Source organism: Astatotilapia calliptera, chromosome 3 (assembly GCF_964374335.1).
Source record: "Astatotilapia calliptera chromosome 3, fAstCal68.1, whole genome shotgun sequence".
Classification (NCBI taxonomy): Eukaryota; Metazoa; Chordata; class Actinopteri; order Cichliformes; family Cichlidae; genus Astatotilapia; species Astatotilapia calliptera.
Window position 1 is genome coordinate 5,612,821 of NC_137424.1, and position 19,987 is coordinate 5,632,807.

The window sequence follows — 19,987 nt, forward strand, 5'->3', positions numbered from 1 at the left end:
GGTTTTTCCCTAGGATGAGGAAGCAGACTCGGCCCCAAACAGCTGGATATATGGATGGTTACCACAGCAACCACAGCAGTGCGCTCTGAGTATATTTAGTTGTATAAAGGTGTTTGTGGTGTGTTGCAGCTGAAGCAGCCTCATGTATGTTGACACAGGGAGAAAATAGTGTGAGAACACTGTTCACAGCAGTCACAGCTCGCTGCCTTCAACAGTCTCTTCCTTCCTTGTTTAGATGTCACTGATATCACCGCTCTCACACTGACCACCTGTTGGAGCTAACATGCTAACATGGCTAACAGCAGGATCACTACATGTAGTCCTTAGTGATGGAAACTGGAACCATGAAGTCAGTGATGCTGGAATAAGCATCTCCACAGTGACACTAATGGTAACTATCATGACTCTTTGATGATATTCTGTGAAACACTGACAGAGAAAAGTGTTGGACAAATCTGAACAAGTCTACTTAATATACACGACTGTCCATAATTTTGATGGACACATGTTTTGGAGAAACGCCCTCCCTCCTGCTGCTCAGTTCACTCCGCTGTTCCACTCATTTTTGTTCATTATAACCTGTTTTATTTTGGTAAGTATGGTCTCTGGTGTCAGACGTTGTCTGGATGAGTTTCAGCTGTGTCACATGACCCTCCTGTGTTGACCTCAGCTGTATAGATGGCTCTGTCCTTCCCTCAGTCTTTATGTCAGTGTCAGTTTCTCCTCCTCATGTGCTGCCGGCCTCTTTTAGATTCTCTTTAGTTTGTTCCTCGTGTCCTTTCATTCCTCAGTTTAAGACACCAAACTCATCAAAGGTTCAGTCTGCCTCCTGAAACACTCCCATTCATGACATGAGACCAATACAAGATGTCCTTGGCAGCACAAACACTGTTTTAAAAGCAGCGATGGGCAAAGCCAGGCTTCGTCAAACTGAAACACTGGAAGCATTTGTGCCATCTTGAAGATGCTGTTCTGTGAAACGGGGACACAGACGAGCCCAGCACAGTTCACAACACAACTACAGACACACAATACATCAGTTTAGTCAAACATAACAGACTGCTGTGTTTACTGTAATAGGCACACAGGTTTACAGCTGTTTGTTGGCCTCATGTTTTGCTCCCAGCCGTGAAGCTTTGGATGCGTTATGTTGACTTTGAGGTTTTCTGGGAGTTTGTGTCATCAGTTCTACACACTGTCAATCAAAGTTACAAGCTGGCGTGGCGTTAGCTTTGATTTGGAATCACTTTGAAAAAGATACATTTCCATGAAAAGATTAAATGTGTTTTCTTTCTTTATACAAAGTTTGTCCCATTTTCACAGGCTCATTCTGACCAATCAGAAGCCTCCATTTCACGCACATCTTTAAGTCGTCCTCAGCTGAACATCTTCTGAACCATTAAAAAACTTTCCTGAACTTTACCTTCTAACACTGGCCTGATGTTTCACTGTCAGTCTGGAGTTTGGCTCATAGTGAACCTGCACAAGTCCTGTTGGATTTGACAGACTCAAAAAGGAAAATAGAGCCTGGAATCAATGTGTTTTTCTAGCTTTCCTTTTTATAGGATCAGTATTTTCTGTATTTCTACACACAGTCTGTGAGTAACAGCTGACAGTGAGGATGATATCCCTGAATGCAGTACATCCTATTTTCTGTTGTAAGTAGAAAAAAGTAGAGCGCAGACAGAGCTGAAAACTGGGGCCCGTTCTTCGTACCTCGCTTACTACATCCAAGATCAAATGACACATCCAAGACCAAATCATCGCGCTAACCGTGAGCTCGCTATTCCGGTTCTCCGAACACACCTGTTGTTGACGATTAGTACAGCTGGATGAAGTAATGTGAGATCACTGGGTGGCCCAACAGGGGCTACGCGTCGATAGTAGAAACATTGATCGGCAACCCTTTGATTGGTCGGCGAAAATGTCGAAGGAGCGCGCTCGGTATTTTTCGGCAGCAGAGCAAGAACTCTTGAGTGAGGGATTTCAGGAGTTTCAGAGTTTAATCAGAACGCAAGGGAACACTGCAAAGGCTGCAAAAGCAAGGAGAGAGGGCTGGCAGGAAGTTGCTGACAAATTAAACTCGTAAGTAATTTAATAATAACAATAATAATGGAGTGGATTTATATAGCGCTTTCCAAGGCACCCAAAGTGCTTTACGATACCACTATTCATTCACTCTCACATTCACACACTGGTGGAAGCAGCTACGGTTGTAGCCAGGCTGCCATATCGCGCCATCGGCCCCTCTGGCCAACACCAGTGGGCGGTAGGGTAGATTTATCATATCACACCATATTATCCAATATTATATTACATTATATTATATTATAATATGTTATATTATATCCCCTTTCACATTAGAGCCACAACAGGACCCACTAGAACATGGGAACAAGTAAAAGTGAAATATAAGAATATTCTACAGAATGGTAATATTTATCACTTATATTGCTTTTCGTCTCTTGGAAAGAGACCCTGAAATAATCTGTTTGTTTGTTTATAACAGCAACCAAGAAAAGGGCAGAGCAAAAAAAGACAGGTGGTGGTCCTGCACCCCCTCGTCAACAAGTTGGTTAAGTAAATAATACCCTCACGGGAAAATTGATATCTCTCTATGAGCACACTGTCGCGCTGAGCTAAAGGATCCTGTCTGTCCCGCAATATACGCTGAATTCTGAGGACTCTCCTTATCAATCTTGCACCTTCCGCAATGGGTTGCTCGCGTATACGGACAGGACATGGCTGCGACAGACTTCCCAAATCCACCTTCGCTTTTATAGCCGTGGTCTCTCATCTTGATTACACGAAGTAATTTACAATTACTACTCTGAAATATGAATTACATCTGTAATAATCACATACATGTAATAGAATGTTAATAGTACATTTCCCTTTTTTAGGGAATGACCTGTATGTATCTGTGTGAAATCAATAAATGGATCAAGTGCTGCATTATCTTTAGTTACATTGATGTTATTTATTTATGGTGAAACAGTGGTGGAATATCGCTGTTGCTTTCGTATGAATGAAGCGGACATACCTGCGTGGCCGCGATCTAATCCTGTTTACATAAAGCAAACCTGCTCGGGAGCAGGTTTACGCTTACGGATCTGTTGCTATGACAGCAAGTCCCGGATGAGCTTCGGGGAACCGAACGATCCAGGATCACGCGAAATCGTCAACAATCAAATCCAGCTAACCTACTTAGCGAGGTACGAAGAACGGGCCCCTGGTGCCTGTTTGATTTAGTCCTTGAAGCAGTTTTTACTGTTTTTACTGAGATCTTCTAATGATGTTACAGACAGTGTGTGGCTCTCTCTCTGCTGATAGGACTGAATGTGTGTGGAATAAACTGAAGCAGTGATATAAAAGCATCATTCAGCCATTAAAAGGGTCAAAAAGACCAGTCAATGAAAAATGGGAATTCCCGAGACTGGCAATGCCTGGAAGCCGCAGGTATGCCACCTGTGGCAGCTGAGGTCACGTGATCTGAGTGTTTGAACCAGACGTTGGAGCAGCGTTTCCAAACATCTGCACTTCAGAAGCTCCAAAGTGTGGAAACGTCACTGTGGAGCATCTCATCCCTATCTAAGAGATTTTCTTACCTCTGCAAAGCGAAGCTTGCAAACAGCACCATAGTTTGTCAATCCCAACCAATCAGAGCGCTCCTTATGTCACGTCACATGACTCGTGTGTTTTCCTCTTTGCTTAGCACCCAAAGAACTAAAGAAAGGTTAAAAGGACATTCAGCCAATCAAATCCCTCCTAGGAACAGGAAGTCTAGAGAGGAAATGGAGCAGAGAAGGAGAATCACCAGTTTAAATGTCTGAGTTTTAAACTGGTGACCCTCTAAAGAGGCTTTTATTCACTCTTTCTGTTTTCTTTACAGCTTTTTTCACCATTTAAACTGTTTAATATCAGATTTAGAAATAACTTTTGGACAGTTTTTCTACATTTGCACTAAAATGTGACATAAATAATGACTTTCTGACTTTACGTTGGACTAATCTAACGACTCAGCCTGGCTATGTTGGACTGGGTGTGGAAGCAGCTCCCAGTTTGAGTTCAGGAGACAGACACCCTCTCTACTTTGAAGATCAGCTTCAAACTTTCCTTTTTGATAAAGCTTATAGTTCGAGCTGGATCAGGTGACCCTGAACCATCCCTTAGTTATGCTGCTATAGGCTCAGGCTGTTGGTGGACTTCCCATGATGCTCTGCTTTCTTCTCCCCTCTTTTCACCCCTGATGCTTTTATATGTCACTACTGCATGTCTTTTGTCTTCTCTCTCCTTAGTTTGTGTTTTGTTCTTGTCTCTCTGAGCTCATCTCTTCTCTTTCCCCTCACCCTGCAACCAGTCATGGTAGATGCTCCTCCTGGAGCCTGTTTTCACTGGGAGGATCTTTGTGTCAAAGGGAGTTCTTCTTCCCACCATCACCAAGTGCTGCTCACAGTGGATTGTGTCGTGAAATCTATCAATGTAGAGCAGTGAGACAAACCACGGAGGCCCCAGAGAAGTGCAATCAAACGATGAGTTTATTAACACACAGGAGAAAACATCAGCCTATGTCTTCTGACAAAAATACATGTTGTGGACACTTACAAAGCAGTGGGGTATACGCCCCCCCTTGGCGGCAATAAAAATAGTCAGAGTAAAATATGTTCCAGACATTAGTCACAGTTAATGGTACATCTTGTACATGTTTAATGGCTATAAACAGACACAGAACTTCTCTTTTCTGTAACACCTTCCATACAAGGTAATAAACTTCAAGCCCTCAGGGTCTCTGGGGCTAATTATTGACTCTGGTCATCTGTTGCCAAGTAGAGTAAATATAGTGAGACACCAAATGAGTTAAGGCCTCAGGCCTGACACATTCCTAGATTATATGTGTTATATGTATTGTAAGCATCCATGCAATCATCCTGTTCTAGTTTCCCTCAGCATGGATCACCTGGACAGTCACGCCAGTGAAGCTTAAGACCCTTAATGAACCGAACATCAACTCGACATAAGCACAAATATGCAATGTGTATGAAATACTTCTGACCGTACTTGTAATAAAAGTTAACATAATTGAAGGATCCTCAAATGAACATGTTCAATAGACAACTTTAATGCAATATCAATACTGTGAGAAATATTATTAGATGGAATAATGCTGTAAAGAACATTATTAATGCAGTTATAATGATGCAGATTATATGGCAGCAATAAAAGAATTTCTGTATCTCCACAATTGTCTGATGGTTGGGGCTTTCTCTCTAATATTGGAGGCTGTTACCTTACACTGTTAAACAGCTTCAGATGACTGTTGTTGTCCTTTGGGAATTGTCACTTATAAATAAAGTTACATTGAATGGATGTAAATGGATAGATGTTATTGTGACAAAGAGAAAACGATTGTTGACAGATAGATTGTTGTTTTGTGTGTCTGCAGGCTGTCAGGCTGTCTGATCACAGAGGAAGGCTGTACTTCTCTGGCCTCAGCTCTGAGCTCCAACCCCTCCCATCTGAGAGAGCTGGACCTGAGCTACAATCATCCAGATGATTCAGGAATGAAGCTGCTCTCGGCTGGACTGAAGGATCCAGGCTGGAGACTGGACACTCTCAGGTATGGAGAGAATGTCTGATAGAGGAGGAAGAGCTGGAAACATTTCCTGTGTCCTTCACTCACTTCCTGTTTGTTTCCTGCAGATGAGACATGAACAATCACACATGCAGGAATATTTTCAGGGACAGACACACTAGTCTAGCTGGATAGTTCATGGATATTTATGTAGGGGTCTCCAAGGAGTCTGTTTGCAGGAACATTTAGGTCACAGGTGTACCTGATATAGATACCAGTGTACCTAATAAAGTGTCAGCTAACATTTGTAAATGGAAGCTAAAATAATGACAAACTCTACATTCACAGCTGAATTCACAATAAATTTGTTCTCAAGTGCACATTTTTCTGTTATTGTTCTCAAACAACAGAATGAGAATGAAATATTGATTCTAACAGGGCCCATAAACTTTACTAACTAAACATTACTGTGAGCAGCTCCTCCATCACTTCAAAACTGTCATCAACACCACGGACATACATTGGGAGCTGGGCAGTGTCGGTGATGTCTGTGGTCTCATCAAGAGCGACTGAGTATACACTGAAACATTTGGCTTTCTCACACAGTTGGTCATAAATGTCACTTGACAGGTCAGAAATGCGATCTGCTGCGGTGTTGGCAGAAAGGCTGATGTTGCTAAACTGACCTTTCTTTCCCGGACAGACTATATTTGCAGCCTGCAATATGCACTTTTAGACAAATGCACCTTCTGTGAATGGCTTCCCTGCTTTAGCAATCATCTCACTAACCACGTGGCTCCGACTGCTGCATTATTCTCTTTGGTTGCTTTCTTGGAGAAATCTTGCTGCCTCAGTAGATCTGTTTTAAGACTGGCAACCCGGTTCGCTCTCTCGTCTCCCTGGTATTTTGCATCCACTTCAGCATGTCTAGTTGTGTAATGACGTTTCAAATTGTATTCCTTGTGCAGCGCAACTTTCTCTGTGCAAATAAGACAGGTCGGGGTGCCCCTGTGCTCAACAAAGAAATATTGCATTTCCCACTTTTCCTGAAATTGTCGGTGCTCATCACCAACCTTTCTCTTCATCGCAAGCTTTGAAAAAGACATGTTTGGGGCTATGTGACATTTATAATTCTACTTGGTGTCACTGTCGCATTGAAGTTTCAATCAAGCGTTTAGCCGACGGACGGGGAACGTCTCAACGCGTAGAGAACGTCATTTCTGCTTCTTTTTCTTGCAACCGTAGCACGGCGATCGGCAGATAAAAAGCCGGTAGCAGTCTCCTTTGTTTTTACGCTCGATGTTCATGTCTTTCATGACGACACGAACACCGTGGCGTTTGCAGATGGTAGAAAGTGCAGGGATAGCGAGCGCAAAAAAGGCGACTGCTCACGGCGCCGGGCTGTTGTTACAGGAGAAAGAAGCGGAAATGACACCGTGACATATAACAAATAACATCAGCTGTTTCTGATGTTAGTTGTTTTGACTGCTTTTACATTATATTGAAATATATGTAATGTTCATGTTTGCTGCAATGCAAACGCAGTGATGCAAATAAAAACATGGAGCCACAAATTACGGTGCGACCCTATAATTAGTCCGGGTTACCGGGGACTGTTGTTGCCGATGAACAGGTGTCGCTATGTGACTGCAGACTAAATTGGGCTGCATTGAGTTCATGACTTTTCTTTTATCCCGCCGCCTACGCATCACTGTGAGAGTTAATATGAGATCTCTCTCTGTGGAAAAATAACTTTAAATCCCACTGACGTGTGTATAAATCTATATACGTATAATGTCCCGCTGGGCAGCAACTTAAAAAAACAACTTTTTTTGAAGTGTTGTGAACGCAGCGCGCTGGGGCGAATGTCGGCGTTTGCCCAATAGAAAGGAGGAAGCCAGCCAGGCACAGGAAAGAAAGAAACACTCCAGGGCAACGCTGCTGGAACTTTGACTCATTGAGAAATGTTTCCCTGCTTGCATCAAGCCCGGCTGGTGTCCCCTGAGATCCATATCCCACCCTGATTGGTGGGTTAATTCAGCTCCGCCCACAACACTGTAAAGTGTCATACATTATCAAACTAACATTACATTTTCATATTAAGGTGGGGCCAAAAACTATCGTCCTGCGGGCCGCAATTGGCCCGCGGGCCGCGAGTTTGAGACCCCTGGTGTAGGAGGACACCTACTCTGTGTCTGGTTAAGTATAAGAGCCCTTTGTTAGGGGGACCGCTGGACTCTTAGCACCAGCTTTGGGGTCACAGGGTCACATCTGGAACACACACACACACACACACAGACACACACACACACACTCACGTACACACAGACACAGACACACACACACAGACACACACACACACACACACAGACACTCACGTACACACACACACACACACAGACACACACACACACACACACAGACACACACACACACACACACACACACACACAGACACGCACACACGCACACACACAGACACACACAGACACGCACACAGACACACACACACACAGACACAGACACACACACACAGACACACACACACACACACAGACATTCACGTACACACACACACAGACACACAGACACACACACACACAGACACACACACACACAGACACTCACGTACACACACACACACACACACACACACACACAGACACTCACGTACACACACACACACAGACACTCACGTACACACAGACACACAGACACACACACACACACACAGACACTCACGTACACACAGACACACACACACACACACAGACACTCACGTACACACAGACACACAGACACACACACACACACACAGACACACACACACACACACACACACAGACACACACACACACACACACACACAGACACACACACACACACACACACACACAGACACACACACACACACACACAGACACACACACACACACACACACACAGACACACACACACACACACAGACACACACACACACAGACACTCACGTACACACACACACACAGACACACACACAGACACTCACGTACACACACACACAGACACACACACAGACACTCACGTACACACACACACAGACACACACACACAGACACACACACACACACACACACACACACACACACAGACACACACACACACACACACACACACACACACACACACTATGCACAGACTGGTACTCTTTGTTCATACCTGTGTAAGACGTCATAATGAACTTGTGCATATTCATGTAAGCTCAATAAAGAGCAGTGTTACGAGGGAGCAGACGAGAGCGACTGAGGTCAAGTGAAGGAACGGCGCTGTCACAGTTCTCTCCCTCATCAATTGTCTGGTTCCAGCGGTGGGTCTGTGCTAGACGACCCATCACCAGCTTTTTCCACTGGTTACCAGTACGTGGTAGAATCCACTTCCAGATCTGGTTGTCTTTAAATCTGTGAATGGATTGGCTCCATCTTATCTCTCTTTAACAAAAGAATCCAAGTGGAGCCCTCAGGTCTGCAGATAAGCAGCTTCTGACCAGAACTAGACGTAAAAACAGAGGTGAGCTTTATCGATGGCTGCAGCCAAACTCTGGAACAGTCGCCCTTCACATCAGGTCGTCACCAACACTGGACATTTTTAAAAGCCGGTTGGAAACACATTTGTACTCTGTAGCTTTCAATCCTGACCAGTCTTTATAGTCATTACTGTGTATGTTTCCTATTTTCTCTCTACTCTGTGCAGCACTTTGGCTCAAGCTGTTTTTAAATGTGCTGATAAATAAATGTAGATTTCTTTGAATAAAACAGTGGAGCCGAGCTTTGAGCTCAGTGTGTAACAGTGTGTGTGTGAGAGCCATGTAATGTCCATGTGTGCATGCTGACTGTGCTGCTCTGACCCCCCTCCTCCTTTCAGGGTGGAGCCTGCTGGAGTCCGATGGTTGAGACCAGGTCTGAGGAAGTGTAAGTGTGTTTTTAATGGGATTCATGAAAACAAAGCAGCACACATTCAACCATCTTCATCATGTCAGGAGTCATCATCAAAGTGTCAATCAATGAACAGATGATGGATCAATAACTGCAGCTGGATTGTGTTTGTTCTCTCCATCAGATTCCTGTCAACTCACAATCGACACAAACACAGTGCACACAAAGCTCCAACTGTCTGACAACAACAGGAAGGTGACACGTGTGGAGGAGGTTCAGTCATATCCTGATCATCCAGACAGATTTGATGTTTATTATCAGCTGCTGTGTAGAAATGGTCTGACTGGTCGCTGTTACTGGGAGGTCGAGTGGAGAGGAGACGTTTTTATATCAGTGAGTTACAGAAGCATCAGAAGGAAAGGACGCAGTGATGACTGTTGGTTTGGATACAATGATCAGTCCTGGAGTCTGATCTGCTCTGATGATGGTCCTCGTTATGTCTCTCACAATAACAGACAAACACTCATCTCCTCCTCCTCCTCCTCCTCCTCCTCTGTCTCTAACAGAGCAGCAGTGTATGTGGACTGTCCTGCTGGCACTCTGTCCTTCTACAGAGTCTCCTCTGACACTCTGATCCACCTCCACACCTTCAACACCACATTCACTCAAACTCTTTATCCTGGGTTTATGGTCTGGTCTGGTTCCTCAGTGTCCCTGTGCTGAGTGGAGTGTAAAGAGTGTCTCCTGTTACAGAAACACTCTGACTGTTGAACAGATAGTTCAGTCTGTACATGTCTGTCTCTTTCACTCACAAACACGTTTTCAGATTCATGGATTCAATCAGTTGATGTTTGAAACTCTTCTAAATGATTCCTTGTAAACTTCTTCAGTCACAAACAAACAGGAAGTGATGTCACATGTGTTCCTGTCCACACAGCAGAATGAGTCTATTGCTGACAGTGATGTACAAACAGAGTGAGCATTTCTGAGGCCCAAAATAAACTGAGTAGTTCACTGAATGAACAATGGACTGTGAGCTCAGTTCCTTCATCATTAGTATGGATTATATATGTATATGTATTATATTAGTATCATATATATCAGGTGCTGCTGCTTTCAGTCATTGTGCAAATGTGCTGTTTGTAAGCTTGTAAAGCTGCAGTCAGCTGAGACTGAAGAAGTCACCTGATCAGTGAGCAAACGTTTCTGAAAACGTCCAGATGAACAGAATCAACCTTTTGGGATCAGCCAGCAATGCAGCATCATTGTTGTTCAGCTTCAGAGGTTTGCAGGAATGAACTGATGACCAGAAACAGCTGCAAAGTCCAAGAAAATACCAGCTGGAGTTCAGCTGCATTTGAAGAAGTCAAAGAAAAGTAAGGATGGCAAAGGGCGACGTTTTCTTCCAAAGAGCTGCAAACATGGTCGACGCCTCATTAGAAGAATCATCTGGACATTTGTGAGGAACTCTAACCAAGAAAGCAACGTCACACAGATCCAACAGACAGTTTCCATGACTGCAAGTGTTGAGTGGAAAAATGCTACATTGCATTATTGCATCCTCTCACCACAGGAGGCGCTGTTGGCACCACTGATTGCTGATCAGCTGTTCTCTGATGATCTGATTGATACTGTGAATAACGGGACTCACTGAACTCTGTGACACAGTGAAGATTACAGAGTTTAACTTCACCCTTTAAGACTGACCACAGAACCAAGTCCGCCAGAGCTTTTGTTATATTTTTACCTGCTGTGGAGCCATTTGTGGGAGCATTTCAAGTTGCTATACATCAATACAACTGTTATAGCCCTAATTTTAATAATATGTATGCATTAAGTCCATAGTAACTACATAAACTGCAAAAAAAACCTCTGCTCATCCATCTCTGTGTGTATCAGGATACATTTGGCTCATAATACACAGAAAAATCAGAGTTATTACCTGTAATAAATGTGAAAGATTCCTGCAGTGATAACCAGGCAGGACTGAAACACATCCAAGCTGTCACCACGGTAACAGCACCGCCCATCCACAGGTGAGGGGAGGAGCAAAAAGAGGGACTTTGACCATTTTATACTAAAAACACTCAACTAATGTTTCTAATATGAAACAAATAAGCCCACATTAATGTGAGCGTTTATTAAATAATAATAATGATGATTTCCTCCTGATCTCATTTCCACAGCAGAGAAAACTGTGGTGTATATTGAGGTGGAGGGTGTGGTCTGTGGCTCAGGTGTAGAGTGAGGGTGGGGTGCACCACAGCAGCATGCTGGGACTGCTGAGGGTGGAGGAGGGAGTGATGATGACATCAGAGCTGCAGCACAGAGACCAGTGAACACACAGTCTGTTCATCTTTGCATAGATACAATATACAGCACAATATTGAATGACAGACACGCTGTGGGAGCTTCCACAGATACACTGACGTCAGCATCCAGAGTCCTCCTGCTGCTCCCCCCTCAGAGCCCCGTGATCAGCACCAACACATTCAGTTAGATGACAGAGTCCAGCTGCAGCTAGAATCAGCTCCCCTCTGTGAACAACAGCACAGCGTCAGTGTTTCACACTCAGTGAAAGGAGGAAACAGCAGAAGAACACCATGTGTGCTACGTTTCCCAGGACACACTACAAACTGCACAAATACAGAGCAGCACGTGGAAGGACCTGGAGCTGCATTTACAGAGCTGCAGACAGCGTGATGTCCTGTATGGACAGGTGGAAGGAACCAAGTCCTCAGCTGGAACACTCGTGTTTGTCCACAGACAGGAAACACAGCAGGAAACTTCCTCACAGAAGTGCAGCTCATGGATAACACACTTCCTGTCAGTCAGAATGAGGCTGCAGCCAAACACAGAAAGGTGTTTTTGTCCAGATGAGCCCAGAGAAGAAACACGAGTGTTCACAGACATCAGAAGCTCAGAGAGGTGAAACATGAGGTTGGAGTCCTCGTCAGCATCCAGAAGAGCTGCTGTGAAACCCTGAGTACTCATGACAGACTCTGATGGCACAAACACATCATGATTCAAACAGAAAGACAAACATGGAGCTCCTGATCCTCCTGCATGAGAACAAGCTGACATGAGCGCTGTGTCTGAGAGTGTCTCCCTGTCACAGTGACAATAACACAGCTGCTGCTCACAGTCATTAAACTGACCTGAGGTCAGCTGTGCTCCTTACATATGAACCATGTGACCTCACATCAGTGCTGTGGATGACTGTAGTCATAGAAGAGTAGAGCTGTAGCAGGTGGTGTGAGGAGGAGGTGGTGTATTCTAGTTAACGCAGTACCGAAACACTCCAGCAGAGGGCGCTGTTAAGTCCTTATTGTAACACAGTTACTGTGTGCAGTTAGACTTCATACATAATCTGCACTTATTTCCATCAGACATGCTGTCAGTAAATGATTGGTTTCTATTGATTCTACTTCCTGTTGACTCGTTTGATGACAGTGAAACAATCACAGCTGATTGTGTGATGATGTAAACTGTCACTGTTACATTCAGTGTGTGTGACATAATGTTAGTGCAGGCTGATAACAGCCTGGTTCTGTTAGAAACACATGAACGTGTCCATAGATCAGTGTGTGTTTAACATGAGAGCTTCAGCCCTGCTGATGTGTTAAATAAAGACATGCAGGAAAACTGATGAGACTCTGAAATAACTCTTTATATTTATAATGTAACTCTGCATCAAAAGAACAACAAAGGATCCCAGACAGGTTTCTGTGAACAAAGACCATTCTGATGTTTCTGTGTTTCTAACACTTTGACATTATTAGTAAACAGACTGCAGTGAGCAGCATTTATAAAGAGCTTCTATATAAAGATATGACAGCTGTTTGACAAGTTTATCACTCTGTGTTTGGACCTGATCAGTCCAGCTGTTTACTTGAAACATGTTCATTTACCTGTTCTGTTATATTCATGTTCTTGTCTCTGTTGAAAACACATTTTAATGTCCCTCAGATTTTTCTCCCAGATGAATAAATATAAAAATGACACAAACTGACTGCAGCTACTTTTTGTCCTTTCTGTCAAAAACCTTCATGTGACTCATGAGAGACACGTTTCAGCTGTTTGTGACAGATCAGAGGCCAACAAGTCATTTATAACACTTTCCATCATTGTTTAAAGTTCTCAGTGTTTCTGTGTTGCTGCGTATAGGATCTCCCAGCATCATCACTGTGCTGTCCAATCATTGTGTGCGAGGTTACCCTTATAGTGCGATGTGTGTTTGCACAAAGAGAAGCATGTGTGTCAAATATAAATAAGCACAGAACAGAAACAGCTGCTCGTTTCTTCTGTTTAGAGTCAAGTTAGTGTTTTGTGTCTTTGTTTGAGGCCTGATGTCGAGCAGAGGTGTGTGTAACTGCACTGGTCTGTTATATGTGTGAAGTGTGTGCTTCTCTTCAGCATCATCTTTGTCACTGCTGATTCCTTTGTGTCATCATGTGTTGAGAAGAGAGAACAGTTATAACGGAGGAGCAAAAGGAAGCCCTGAAATCTGCATCAACAAGGAAGTGTTGGCTCACCAGTGATCCCAGCAGAGCCACTGGTTTGGCTCCAGTTGTTCTAGATTCAATGATGTTGTTGCTACAGATACATGTCAGCATCTTTATTGAATTTTATATGAAGCAGAAATGGTGTCATTAGGAGAAGAAGAGGAGAACAAGTCCGGTGAGGAGGCAGCAGCTCTTAAAGATGAAACAGCAGCTCAGCCCTGAGCTCAGAGAGCTGCACATGAAAAAGCTCCTCAAGCAGATCCTGTCAGAGGTTTGTCATCAACAGGAGGAACTGTTCACATCATAGGATGAAGATGCTGTCAGCTGGATGAAGAAGGTTATTTAATGCAAACGTTCACACTGAAGTCAAATTGTTGTCGTGTTGAACAGATTCATGTACTGATCGTCTCCAGAATGTTAGAAGAGCTTCAATGAATCATTAGAAACAACTTACAGCTGCACAGCTGTGTCAAACACATCTGTGTGTCATTGTGGGATTGTTGTGTTTCTACATGTGACACACGTCTAAAACATGCACACAATCTGAACACAAACAGGGACTCATGTGTTCCCACAGCCAGATGCTGAGAGCCATTTCCTTGTAGTCCTGTGTCTACATACATGAACCATTAGATGTTATTGGAATGATTGTCAGCTCTGATAGTTTCATGTGTGTTTAGCTGGACGCTGTTTGATCCTCGACATGTTTAAAGGTGTCCAGTCCTGAGACACTGGGGCTGGAAACAGCTGTGATGTCATTGGACTGTCACACAGACAGAAGTGCATGAAGTGAGCAGCCGAGGAGCCGCTGATGTTTTGGATTCAACAGCATTTGAAAGGTCGACACAGACACATTTGCACACAGAAAGCTGAATCTGTCATATGCCACAGTGAACTCACTGTTCAGTGTTTTTCAGGAAGCTTCTTAACTGCCTCTGCTGCCAAACAAGCAGCTGATGTCCTTGAGAAGAAGCTGAAGAAGTCTTCAACAACAAATACAGGAAGTGGACTTTCAAATACTAGATTCACTTTAGACTCACAGAGAAATGACTCAACCAGCTGTGTTTGATTGACTCCTTTGACTATATGAAAGGTCAGTGTGTGTCTGCACACAGACTGTTGTGTTGGACTGTTATTCAGTTGTCTGCTGAATGTTTTCAAATGTCTGCATCTCAGCTGTGATGAGGCTGGGGGTCATGGGAGGCCACCGTAGCAGCCTCTTCAACATCATGACATCATCATAAATGCTGCTGGACTGTCTGATGGGCTGACGGTGAAAAAGCCGTCGGGAAGGAAACAGAAGACATTTCAGAGGCTGCAGCAGATTTCTTTGATTCGGGGCCTTTTTCAGCTTTATTGGACAGAGCAGTGAAGATAAGTGACAGCAAAGCAGAGAGAAAGGGGGTGTGGCCCGGGTCAAAGCCAGGCCAGCTGCTCTCCACCTCGTGGTCACCTGCTCATCCTAGTGAGCTCCACCAGCAGCCCTTTCACACACTTTACACTGTCAAACACTGTGTGTGGACCTCAGCTAACAACAGGCTACATTTAAGTCTGGACTACATGCTTTTATATTGTTTTTATTCCATCAGCTCAACATCATGAGCAGCTTTGACATAAAGACATCAAACTCAAGCTGACTTTAAACTACTTTTAATACAGGGGCTCAAAAACAACAACATCTTTATTATATATCAGGACACAAAGTCATTTCATCTCAAAGGGAAACAGCTTTATTTGGAATAACCAGCACTATCAACTGGTTTGGGATCTCCACCAGTTTCATGTCTTTGCAGCTTCTCCAACAAAGTTCCTGTAAAATCAGCATGTTTGTCTTTATTGGTTTGATAGTGATTGATTATTCAGTCCCAATCTGCTGTCATCTAAAGAACAAAATGATGTTTCTATGAGTCACAAAGCTCCAGATGTTGTCGGCTTCACAAAGAAAACAAAGAACTTAAACACAAAGTGTTTGGAGCCAAAATGTTCCCAAGCTGCTCTTTTTGAAATGGCAGAGGTACAGTGGTGTCTAACAGCACACTGTGGAAGGCAAACATGTTATTGTTGGATGAAACTTCATGAATCCTTTGTAGATTTGAGCTGTTGGGGCCTTTCTTTTCTCTTCAGGTGTACAGATGCTGAGGAGGCAGGTGAAGCAGGTGGAGCTGTTGTGATGCTGGCAGAGGGTGTGTCTTAGTAACTCTGTGAGGCAGAACTGGATCCAACATTGTGGATGTGTTGATGTTGGAGCCATTAAGAGTCTCTGGCCACACTGTAGGATTTCCCTTTGATCCACTGTGGGGGCATTTTGGAGTCTGTCAGTGAAACTCTTCATGTTTGTGTTTGACTCCAGTTTATAGAAACAGAGAAATGTGTCATGCTTTTGTTCGGCCTCCACAAATACACACATTTGTTCATTGGTTGGACTTTTTGGAAGGAGACACATTGAAAACCATGTTAATAAGATCTTGTTGTTTCCTGTGGATCCGACACAGAGAGTGGACTTCAGACAGAAAGCGTGGAAGAGATTTTAGAGGCCGTGTGTGGCAACAGGAAGTTTCTGTGTGTTTGCTGATCTTACATGTGGAAAACAACACGTGATGTTTGTGAAGTTCTACAATGATCATTGTTCTCACAGCATTTTGAGTGGGAACAGTTCAAACTGGGAGTAGTGGGAGTTATTTACTGATTGAAACAAGCTGAATGTTTCTGTGACGATGAAGATCAGCAGCTCAGCTGATCAATGAACTGACATCTATCAGTCGTTTCATGAGATGAAGTCATCAGCAGACATTTGTTCTGACTGTGTGATGAATGTCAGAACGTCAGGGCTCTGCTTTAGTCACTGCTTGATGATCATTGGCTCATTGTTGAATCCAGGGGCCCAGTCTGACCTCTGACCTTTGCTGCAGGTCTTCTGTGTTATCTCCACTTTCATGTCTGATCTTCTGCTGTATCGTCCAAAATAAACATCTGGATCATTTCCAACACTTCAGCAGATCTTTAGTTTGGGCAGTGCAGCACAGAATAACACATATTGTACTATACTGCCCACTTCCTGATCTTATTGGATCTGTGTGTGAGGTTGGTGAAGGAAACACATGTTTACTGAGTGAGTCGCTGCCATTAGGAACTAGTTTTTATATCACAGCCTGGAAATCACACAGGACCATTTCTGCAAGTGAAAAGTCGTCATTGGAGGAAAATGATTGTGTAGTTTGTGCGACTGAAGAATTGTCCCAACTACATGTGCTGCTGACCCTTGACCTTTTCTTTAGGTGCACAGAGGAGTCTGTGGGAACATCCAGAACTGAGGCATCTTGTGTACAAACGTGTTCAGACCAGATGTCAAATGATGTCAGATGTCATCCGTGAATGGATGCAACTGTGGATCGTTCCAATAAAATGAGACAGTTTTGTAAGTACAAGCCCACTACAACCCATCATCAACATTTTAAATTACATTATACATCTTCACTGATATAAAGCACCACTATTTTAACCTGATTCACTTTTTCCACCCTAACAGTTCATTCCTCAAATCAAACAAGATATTTGACCCTAAAAAAATGCATCAACAAATAATTTTGTAATAAAATATTTATTCTTCAACTTTTACAAGTGAAATCAAACAAGTGTGTTTAAGAGTGAAACAGAGTGGAAGCTGCTCATATAGAGTCCAACCCAGGCTAAAGTAAGCTGAGTAGAGCAGCACCATCAAAGTGTCGGCTCTCTGAACACGGTGCAAGATCGCCATCTGCAGGACTAAAGTAGTTTTTCTCGCCCTCCTCGTCAACATCAAGATGATGTCATCGTACAGCAACTGATTCCCTGTCCGTCTGGAACAAAGCATTTACATTAAAAAGACATTTACAGAAAATACAAACACCAACAACACATCTCATCATCACATGATATTTTATTATTTATTATATTATATATTTTTATTGTACCATCAACATCAACAAATACCAGCATATTTTCTTTGAGATTGAGTAGAGTGGACCTTTCCCTTGGTTCACTTCCTGCTCGCAGCATCAGCTGACCTCTGACTTCCTGGTTAAGGTCTCTCAGCGTTGACTGGAATATCAAATCGGACTCACACCATGTTCTTGTAATGTGGTCATGTCTGTCCGCTGTTTGAAGAGCATCTCTGGCCTAAACACAATAGGAAGAACAACAACACGGCTAAAAAAAAAACAACACATTTCCATATTAGATGAAGGGCACCGTAACTGGAAATGGTAACATTCATCTGATGCTGCTTTGGATTTATCTTCTGTTTTAGATCAACTTTGATCACTTCGAGCCATTTTAAGTCCGTTTGTTCTTCTCACTCACTAACGTCTCGTATGATTTCAGATCCCTGCTGTTCCCCAGCTGCCCTGTAGGTGGCCTCAGTGTGTCTCACACCATTTACAGATGATTACAGGTCGTTTACAGTTCAAACAGGTCCAACATAAGAAATATGTAGAAAATATCCTGCTATAACAGTTTGGGTCAAAGTGCAGATGTTCCAGATGTTCTGAGTCTGTCTGTGTTTCATGTTAACATGTAGATGTTGGACCAAAGTGAAGCTTTTTGATGTGACAGCAGGAATGTGAAGTGTAACTCTGAGCTGTAGGAAATGAAACTAAACGGACTTTTTCTCCTTTATTTATAGGAAAGTGTAGGAGAGCAACAGATGAACAAGCGTTACTGTAACAGGAAACATCAGAGGACCTTTATGTTCATCATCATCACTGTTTCCTTGTTCTGTCACAAACACACAACACTTCCTGCTCTCTCTCTGATGGATCTGATTGGCTGTTTCATTCACAGGAGGTCAGGGCGTCACACAAACAGCTTTAACTGCACAACGACACACTTTAAATCATCTGCAGACAAACCTGTGTGTTTGATTTATGAAGAAATAATAAAGACGTGTGTACAGCTGTCCATGAAGCAGCTTCTCACACAAACTCTGACACTTCAGCCACTTTAATTCCTGCAAAGCTGCGTAATAAAGAGCTGTGACTGCTATGAGCTGCTGATGATGACTGCATGAAGCTCTCAGCTGAAGCTTCTTTCATTTATTTTAATGTTAATGTCGCCTTTTTAAGTCTGTGTGAGGATTTTAATGACACACATTAAAGGAGCTTCTTTGATTAGAACCAAATTCATGTTGATTTTCAGCCTGAAATGATAAAAACTTTAATAATTCTGTTTATAATCATCAACCTGGAGACTAATGAAAAGTATAATAGTGAAAGAAAGCCTTTATTATTTGAGTAATGCCTGAATCTGCTCAGAGACGGAGACAACACAGAGGTGTTGATGACAGTTTGACATTAACTGAATTAAAAACAAAGTGCTCTTATTGTGAAAATCTGCCTCCTACTTCTTTAAATCATTTTTATGTATTTTTTAACCTCACAGTGAAACATTGAGGCATTAATCTGACACAGTTTGATCAGCAGCTGTGTTTTCACTGACGTTTCACTTTGATTTGTTCAGACTGAGCAGAGAGGATCGGTTCTCTGTGTGCGCACTGCTGAGAAACACAAGCTCATTTCTGCTGTTTCATGAAAAGTGTTATGGAGGAACAAGAAGTTCAGCCTCTAAACTCTCAGCGTGAGGACTGAGTGAAGAGTTTCAGAGCAGAGAGTTTTGGCTCACAGCTTTTAGCGTCTACACAAAGAGACGATTACGCACTTGATCTGAGAACATCTCCACCTCCTACAAACAAACTCTCCTACGAGCAGCTGTCACAACCACAACAGGCAGAAGACTGGATCCTGCTGCAGGTTAATGATTGATCTAAAGGCAGCTGACCTTTGAGCAGGAACTTGTGAGTCTTTTATTGTGTTTAATGCTCACAGTGCTGAAGCCTGCAGACACACCCACATCATATTATTTGTTCTCAGGGTTGTTCGGCGTGGTGGAGTGGGAACAGAAACTTTCTGCAGGTTAATTATTGATCAAACTAAAGTCATATTAAGGAGCTACTGGCACGGAGTCAG

At 43.1% G+C, this 19,987-nt stretch overlaps 3 protein-coding genes across 6 annotated transcripts in view; all 3 read left to right on the plus strand.

Annotated features, from left to right (window-relative positions):
• LOC145419387 (protein NLRC3-like) overlaps nt 1-13,491 on the plus strand; it is a 29,532-nt gene extending 16,041 nt beyond the window's left edge. Inside the window, exons 8-10 of the mRNA XM_080299657.1 lie at nt 5,444-5,617; nt 9,473-9,519; nt 9,668-13,491. Coding sequence (XP_080155783.1) covers nt 5,444-5,617; nt 9,473-9,519; nt 9,668-10,206 — 760 coding nt within the window. The 3' untranslated portion in view covers nt 10,207-13,491. The remainder of the gene's footprint in view (nt 1-5,443; nt 5,618-9,472; nt 9,520-9,667) is intronic.
• LOC113017660 (ribonuclease inhibitor-like) overlaps nt 1-19,987 on the plus strand; it is a 188,460-nt gene that overhangs the window by 111,798 nt on the left and 56,675 nt on the right. The window lies entirely within an intron of this gene.
• The window catches only part of LOC145424239 (uncharacterized), a 382,435-nt gene that overhangs the window by 54,943 nt on the left and 307,505 nt on the right, over nt 1-19,987 (plus strand). The gene's annotated exons all lie outside the window — the stretch shown is intronic.